We start from the raw sequence: 8,940 nt of genomic DNA on the forward strand, positions 1-8,940 counted from the left end.
TACTTAGCAGTCAGTTCTATTTCATTCACACTTCCTCCCAGGTAAGTAGGTATGGGATTGCCGCCTAAAGAAACCTGAGCCCAACGTGTTTTGCTTTGTTTTGTTTCTAGCCTCAATTGATTAATAGTTTTTACTGCTATGCATTCCCAAAATTTGTCATTTCCCATTTCTAATTTTATTATAAACTAGCTGGCCCTGCCACGCGTTGCTGTGGTTTAGTCTGTGAAATGGGCCCTCAGAGTCCCTGTAGGCCCTAAATGGGCTCTCAGAGTCCCCCTTCAGACTCCCCTGTAGGCCCCACTGTGGCTCAGCCTGTGAAATGGGCACTCAGAGTCCCCCTTCAAACTCCCCCTGTAGGCCCCACTGTGGCTCAGTCTGTGAAATGGGGCCTCAGAGTCCCCCTTCAAACTCCCCTGTAGGCCCACTTGTTCCCTGAGGGGGGATCTCTGGGGTAGGTACCTCCGTGGTGGGCAGGGGTCCTTGGGGAGCGGACTACTGTTGGGGTGGCCTGGTCCCTGGCAGAGGTCTGGTCTCCGGGGCAGGATGGGTCCCGGGGTGGTGGGGTAGATGGGGAGTGGGCGGGATTTTGGCAGTATGTTGGGTGTTGTTTGTTGGATGTCCACTGGAGGGGGCACTTTTTTGTACAGAAATCCAGGTTTCTACCTGTCCTAGGTGTGTCACCTGGCCAATGTAAGTGGATAGAGACATTCCCACATGTGCACTTGATGTTGTGGGCAAATTTGAGGGCGGTCGGGCAAGCAGTTGTGGAGAAAGGTGCGGCCATACAAACATGCACCTTCTACATTTTTATATATATAGAAGATAATGGAAAATTACACAGCTGAAATCAAAGTTCCCACTAGCATGCATTTCCCATATTATTTTAAGAACCCCTTTTAACCATTAATCTCACTTAAAACAACAGGAAAATCCAACATCTGTTGTAGTTTCCATGGAGTCAGAGGCAAGCAGTAACCTAGAAATAGTTTTCCCATCAATAAGGGGTTTTGGGTTTTTTAAATTGTGGATACAATGTCCCATTCAAAAGAGAAACATCATATTGTGGGAGCATTTGGAGACATATGCCTACATACAAGGGAACGGGTGTAGAAAAATACCATGTACAGTCGTACCTTAGATCTCAAACGCCTTGGCTCCCGAACGAATCGGCTCCTGAACGATCAAAACCCGGAAGCGACGTTTTCAAACGTTCTTTTGGAAGCCGAACATCCGACAGGGCTTCTGCAGCTTCCGATTGGCTACAGGAGCTTCCTGCAGCCAATCAAAAGCCGCACTTTGGTTTCCAAATGTTTTGGAAGTTGAACGGACTTCCAGAATGAATTCCATTCGACTTCCAAGGTACGACTGTACACATGACCTAAGTATTTCCAAACACAATAGTGATTTCTACAGCTAAGAGTGAGAGCTAGGCACAATATAAGAATTCATAGTCGCATAGAATCATAGAACCTTGTTGATGCATTTCATTAGTAAAAGCACAAGTCCATGTAGGAATAAATCTTTCAGGAAATATCTCTAAAGAAGGAACAGCAGAAACCATTTCTGAGGACCCATTAGTAGGCGGAGGCCTGGGCCACAAACGGGAGAACTGTCACATTCAAATATAAGGGAAAGGGTTAAGAAATGAGTCCCCAAATGCATGGGCTTAAAAGCAGGTCCTGGGTCTGAAGATACCTGTCTTATTGTACCAGGAACAACTTGTATGTTTGTGTGCTCCCTATTCACCTCACCATCTTCCTCTGCTCACACATCCAGCTTCAGCAAAGCTTTTCTTGTTTAAAGCTCTCCTTCCAGAAACATCTGAACTGAGATCTGAGCACTACCAACAAACCAGGATATCAAACAGCATCTCTAAGATCACTGAGACCAGTTTCCCAATTTGGATAGCAGAGAAACTATGACTTAAGAAACCAGGAAAGCTCTGTCAAAGCTGGGAGTGCAATGAGGACCACATGGCTAATTCCTGGTCCAGTATTGTTCTGCTGAAACTAGGCCAGTAACTGGTCCAAGTATCTTTCCTGAGAAATTCATACAGGTTTTCAATTCTGACTTTAATGCTTCCCACGCATATTTCTCACAGGAGTCATTAAAAAATTATTAGATTGTCTCTCTCATATCATGCTCAAGAGAACAGAACTCCCCCAGAGAGCTGAAGAAAGAATATGTGCTATTCCCAACACAAACATGATTCCAAGGAAAGGGATAATGAGTTTTTTTCACCCCCACACAAATGTCTTTAAATAGAAAACAGCAAATTCGTCTTCCTTTGTGTGTTTACTTGCAGGTGGTGGGAGGGAAACAAGCACACTGGCTGATGCATAACTCCTTCACAGAAACAAACAGGAAGGTACCATTGTGATGTCATTTGCTTCACTGAGCCTCAACCAATTCCAGGAAGGAAAAGCGAACAATGCGCAGCAAATCCTCAGCATGGAATTGATGCCTGACTGGGTGTAACAAGGGAATGGTGCACGCTAATTCCATTAGAAAGGGATCTGGTGAGCGCTTGGGTCCCCCTAAATTGCTGTCTAATTTAAAACAGCAATTCCCAGAACAAAAGCTGTCCAGGCAGAACAGAATCTGGCTGGGCCATTATGCAGTGGCTTGTTGTTTAGTCGTTTAGTCATGTCCGACTCTTCATGACCCCATGGACCAGACCCACATTTTGGACCATCTACTGCTGAACAAGAGGTCATGAAGGCAAGAAAGTGGCAGTAAAAGAGGACTTGGCTGCATTCTTAGTGCCTCCTTTGACTGACTGAACTAAACAAACCAACACCCAAGATTTAGAAACTGCCTTTCTGAGGTGTTCAGCACTTGCTTAATTTAACACAAAAAAACAGTCAAGCTGCCAAGTTAAGGACCCTAAAATGATGTCCAGAAACCCATCACATGGTGGCTCATGAACTGCCCGGGTCTCACTTGTTCACCTTCATTCTGTATTAATGACATTTGGGGCAGAGAATATGATATTCTGATCATCCTGGAAGCAGAGCCGTAGCTAGGTGGTATTGTGCCCCTGGCAGAACCGTCCAGATGGCACCCCCTAGCCATGGACAAATGAGCTCTTATTTCCACCTCTCCTCCAACCCACCCCCCTCCACCCATTCAATTCACCCTTTATTTAAAACCATTTCTTATGAGGCAATAATCAATATTTATATTTATGGACATACTTTTAGCCAATTTTGTGCCCCCCAATCCCCTGCGCCCCTGGCAGGGGCCCACCTTGCCACCTTGCCTAGCTATGGTCCTGCCTGGAAGATGGCTACATGAGATCTTCAAACTCTCATGCAATATACAAAATTAATGTGTGGGTCTATGCATGGGGAGCCCCACTGCATCCTACTGAGGCTCCAGTTCTCTCTCTCCTGCTCTTGGCAACAAGAATGCAGGATTCCTTGACCTCAGGCACCTGCATTGCATGCCTTCTCACCTATAAACAGCTTCCAATAACAACAAAAAATGGGAAGGAGCCAGTTGCAGCTTCTCATTGCAAGCCTATGGTATGCTAAGTAGGATGGGGTGAAGTCGGGGTGTGGCTCCACTTTTCTACAACCCCCAACACACTTGACATGCTCTTAGCGAATGGTTTCGCCCAACACTTTCTCTCTCACACCCACCTGCCTGTTCTTGCAGACCAGGGGGGGCTGCTGGCTAGATAGCTGCGGCTGCTGTTGTTCCTTTTTAATTGACCATTTTGTTTAGGAGGACATATGCATGATTAGCCCTGCGCTAAAAAGAGGAGCTGGTAACCTAGCAACAAACTGAGTGCTATAAGAACTGAGTGCTCCAAGGTTCTTCTTTCAGTAGGAGAGGGAATCTGGCAGGAATGAATGCGCTGGGTAGGAAAGCGAATTTTTGACAAGGAGAAATGATTGGAGGAGGAGGCCTGCGAGAGCAAATGATTCGATAAGGAGAAAATATTTCCAGCAAAGTACATTTGGACTAGTGGAGTGGCTTGAGGTTTGGTTGTTGCATAAGAGCATCCCTGCCGGGTCTGGCTCAGGTCTCTCCATTTCCCAAGAGCCGCCGCCTATTCTCTATTCTGGGAATTCGCGAGGCGGGCCGCCTGCTGCTTCTCGAGAGCGCCTGATATTCCGCGCTAAACTGCCTCTGAAGAGGGAGGCTCCATTGAGCGAGCGTGGCCAAGCTGAAGCGCGGAGACCCACCAAGCAGGAGCAACTCGGAGGCGCGCAGCTGTGCCGGGAAGGATGGCAGGCAAAGACGCCGCGCGCGATGGAGCGCCACGGGGACAGCGCACGCACAAGGACGGTGGTGGCGGCCGCTCTCCGGGTCCCCGGGGTGGGTGGCGGGGTGCCTGCGCTGGGGCCACCCAAGGCGTGGCAAGGGGCGCCAGTGCCGCTAAGCGCAAGACTCGCCAAGGCGGCGCCCGCGGGCTTCTTTTGCATTGCTTTGTCCCCGCCCGGGCATGGCCTCTGAGCATGGGCAGAGCGCCCGGGCGTGGCAGCGAGGGGAAGGCGAGGCGACCAGCATCTTCGCTCCGGCGGGCGCGTCTTAGGGAGGGACAGAAGGAAGGAAGGAAGGAAGGAAGGAAGGAAGGAAGGAAGGAAGGAAGGAAGGAAGGAAGGAAGGAAGGAAGGAAGGAAGGAAGGAAGGAAGGAAGGAAGGAAGGAAGGAAGGAAGGAGCCACTCACCGAAGTAGACGGTCTTGTCGCACTTGGGACACTTGGATGCCATGGCGCGCGCTAGAGGCGGACGAGCGGCAGAGTGGAGCGTCTCCGGCGCCGGCGCCCGACCTCCCTCCCTCCCGCGCGCCCGCCTCCGCCCCCGCCCGGCGCCCATTGGCTGCGCGCTCCGCCCGGACCGAGAGGGGGCGGAGCCCGTGGCGCTGGCGGGCGGCGCGAGGAGCAGGCGCCCCCCCCTCACACGCCAGACGCCGCCCGGGCAGCCGGAGGGACGGGCGGGGCGGGGCGGGGCGGGGCGGCGGCTGCGGTGGGCGCCGCTTCCCACGGGGCGCGCCTCTCCCACGGGGCGCCTCACCCCATCGCCCACCATGGGCGGAGAAGGGGCTTCTTCCATGTGACAGCCCTTTAGTCTAGATAAATGAAAATAGTCATCCTATCTCCTCTTCAACTGTTCCTCACAAGGCTTGGTTTCCAGACCCTTGAACACCTTGGTTGCCCTTCTCTGCACACGTTCCAGCTTGTCAATCTCCTCCTTAAATTGTGGTGCCCAGAACTGGACACAGTATTTCAGGTGTGGTCTGACCAAGGCAGAATAGACTGGTACTTTACTTCCCTTGATCTGGACACTCGACGTCTGTTGATGCAGCCTAGAAGAGCATTAGCTTTTTTTGCTGCTGCATGACATTGTCCACTCATGTTCATCTTGTAGCCTAATAAGACCCCTAGATCCTTTTCACATGAACTACTGGCAGGCAAGGTGTCTCTCATCTTACATTGGTGGAGACCCTTCTTCCTGCCTAAGTGCAGAACCTTATAGCCTATCCCTATTGAACTTCATTTTGTTTGTTTGGGCCCAGTTTCCCAATCTGTTAAGGAGGTGGTTTTTAACCCGTGTGCCATGGCACCCTGGGGTGCCTTGAATGATGGTCAGGGGTGCCTTGGGCAACCCTGGCCTCTGTCCCTTTTTCTTTCTGTCCTTCCCTCCCTCCTCTGATGCCCTCTTGCGTCACGGCCTCGGAGTAAGCAAGCAAGTGGATGGGGCCAAGTCAGCCGGTCCACCAGCCCTTGGTGTTGGGAATGCACAGAAAGGGGGAGGGCAGGAAGGCAGGCAGGCAGGCAGGTGCAGCCCTGGACCTTTCTTCTGCTTGCTGTGTGCAGTGCCTGCCTGGGAGCTGAAGGGGAGCTGCTGCCTCCCAAGGCAAGTAAGGTGCTGGCCTGACATCCACCTTGGGCCAGTCAGGCCACTAAGGCTGGGGACATCCTCTTGTGGGGCGACAGAAGGAGGCACCTCTTGTGGGGGTGGGAGTGGCTCATAGACCAGATGACTCCCAACGAGAGGAGAGAGGAGGTTGGGGAAACACTCCGCAAGGGAAGGTGTTCCAAAAGGGGTGAGGGGCTGCCAGCTTTGCAGGCAAGGGGTGACACGGGCTTCTGAGGCTCAGAGTGTGATTCCCTACAGGGGAGCCGCAGAGAGGATGTAGCTGGTCAAGGGAGCCATGGACTCAAAAAGGCTGAAAACCTCTATGTTAAGGGGATCTTGAATCCCAATTCTGTCTTCTGCAGCATTAGCTATCCCTCCCCCTTTGGTGTCATCTGCAAATTCCCCGTTCAAGTCACTTATAAAGATATTGAACAACAACGGGCCCAGGACAGAACCCTGTGGCACCCACTTGTCACTTTTTTCCAGGATGATGAGGAACTTTTTATGAGAGATTTACTACAAGCGAAGACTGCTAAAAAATCTCTGTGCCCACACGCTTCCTCAGTGCAAGCCTAGCAGAGTGGAAGCCGTTTGAAGACTATTAATGTGGTTCAATCAGTTGATCAGCTAGAAATCCACCTAGCAGTCACCTTATCCAACTCACATTTTACTAGCATGTCTGCAAGTATATCATGGGTGACTTTTTCAGACGTGTTACTGAAATCAGTAGGTACCAATTCCACTGCTCTCTCCTCATCCACCAAGCTTGTAGTTCTATAAAATAAAAAAGAGGTTTGTCTGGCTTGACTTGTTTTTGAGAAACCCTTTCTGGGTCTTAGTAATCACAGCATCCTTTTGTAAGTGCTCACAGACTGACTGTTGAATTATCTGTTCTAGGACCTTCCCTGGTATCAATGTCAATGGTTGGTAATAATAATAATAATAATAATAATAATAATAATAATATTTATACCCCACCCATCTGGCTGGATTTCCCCAGGCACTCTGGGCAGCTTCCAACAAAATATTAAAATACAATAGTCTGTCAAACATTGAAAGCTTCCCTAAACAGGGCTGCCTTCAGATATCTTCTAAAAGTCTGGTAGTTGTTTTTCTCTTTGACCTCTGATGGGAGGCCATTCCACAGGGCGGGCGCCACCACCGAGAAGGCCCTCTGCCTGGTTCCCTGTAGCTTTGCTTCTCACAGTGAGGGAACCGCCAGAAGGCCCTCAGCGCTGGACCTCAGTGTCCAGGCAGAAGGATGGGGGTGGAGACGCTCCTTCAGGTATCCTGGACTGAGGCCGTTTCGGGCTTTAAAGGTCAGCACCAACAATTGTACTCAGAAACATACCCAATTATCTTGGTCTTATTTTTTTCCACTTTTTGAACATGGGAGCAACATTTGCCCACCTCCAGTCTGCAGGGACCTCCCCTGATCTCCAGTAATTCTTAAAGATCATAGACAAAGGCTATGACGTTATATCCACAAGCTCCTTTGGTACCCTTAGGTGCAGCTCATCAGGCCCTGGAGATCTGAATTCATTTAAATCTCCAGGTGTTCCCTGACCACCTCTTTCCCTATCTTGGGCTGCAACTCTGTGACAGACAGCAGAGCCTGGACAGAGTCTGGTGATGCGATGCAGTCCCTTGGAATTCCACCAGAGGGCTAGAGCCTTTCTCTGAATGGGAGGGGGAATAAAAGGAGCCGTTTCTGAGAGAGAGTTCCTACTGTGCTGTGGGGGAAAGTGTATGGTTGCCATTTTCTGCCTTTGGAACAGTTTGCTTGTGTCAGAGCTGGGCAAGAAATGTACAGTAGACCCAAATATATTTCAAAAGCATCATTTGCTTCCCACTGAAAACAGAGAGAAGCACTCAAGAAAAACCAAAATAGTTTTGGAAACTTATTCCCACAGAACCTTGGATCAGACCATTGCCTGTGGAATTGAACTTACGGCCTGGAGGTTAGGGGGGCAAGTGGCTCTGGTGGCCCCCTCTCCTCCCCCACCCCCCATCTTTCAAGAGAGGGAGGGGCGAGCAGCAGCTGCTCCTCCAAGCAACAGGTGGTGTCTCTATGCTCTTTGGGCAGCCCTGTTGGGGCTCCGAGAGAAAGAGTGGAATGAGCAGCTGTTCTGGCAAGAGGCAGACAATGGGTCCACTCACCCACTTTCGGGGTTAGCACCTTGTTCCTCCCAGAGGGAGGGCAGACACATGCCGCTGGGAGAGAGAAGCCACTAGAGACATGGCTGGCAACTCTTTGCAACTGATATGTCCTCCACAGGATGGTGGAAGGCAGGAGAACAAGGTACAGCTGCTTCACAAAATACACAGTGAGGCCCGGCACCAGGTCTGTGGGGAACCTGGGCCACGCAGCCTGGCACTCAGAAGAGAAATGCTGGGCAAGGCAGGAGCTGCAGCTCTTTAAAGGGTTGTGCCATTATTATTATTATTATTATTATTATTATTATTATTAAATTTAAAACTGAGACTGGCGCCTGTAGCTGTGGACCTCAATGCTTGCTGGGCCCTGCTAGGTGCTAATGCTACGTCTGATTATGATTGCACTTAAGAAAATGCAAAGGAAGGATTAGGTGAGCTGGCACTGTAAGCTGTGTTTCTTATAGGGCTAATAGACCCCTGGGCATGAGACACAAGAGAACTATCAGTCTCCTTCGCCAAGAAAATAACTTTTTGCAATCACAACCAAATAATTCAAGTAATGGGGCTGATTTTTAATGATTTACATGACAGTAGAACAACATCTACAACAATAGGTGCAACAGGGGTGGGTTCTGGAGACATGGCAAAAAGTCAGTATTTCAAAGAAGAATGGAATCTGAACTCTTAGGAGCAGGGATCAGCAAACTAAGGCCCGTGGGCCAGATTCAGCCCAATTGCCTTCAGGATCCAGCCCACGGACCGTCCGTGGATTGGCGTGGGGATTCTGATCATTCAGGCTGCGCCATTCCCGCCCCTCTCCCTCACACACACCGCAGCAGTGCCTCCTCCCTAGGAAATCATGTCAAGAAAAATAAAAGTTGACTCTGAGTGCAGGGTTTTCAATTAACAGTG

At 50.1% G+C, this 8,940-nt stretch overlaps 1 protein-coding gene across 1 annotated transcript in view; it reads right to left on the reverse strand.

Annotated features, from left to right (window-relative positions):
* LOC118078516 (cysteine-rich protein 2) overlaps positions 1 to 4,740 on the reverse strand; it is a 43,597-nt gene extending 38,857 nt beyond the window's left edge. Inside the window, exon 1 of the mRNA XM_035102413.3 lies at positions 4,680 to 4,740. Coding sequence (XP_034958304.1) covers positions 4,680 to 4,722 — 43 coding nt within the window. The 5' untranslated portion in view covers positions 4,723 to 4,740. The remainder of the gene's footprint in view (positions 1 to 4,679) is intronic.
* Positions 4,741 to 8,940: the final 4,200 nt, after the last annotated feature.

The sequence above is a fragment of the Zootoca vivipara genome, chromosome 7, assembly GCF_965207765.1.
Source record: "Zootoca vivipara chromosome 7, rZooViv2.hap1.1, whole genome shotgun sequence".
Lineage (NCBI taxonomy): Eukaryota > Metazoa > Chordata > Lepidosauria > Squamata > Lacertidae > Zootoca > Zootoca vivipara.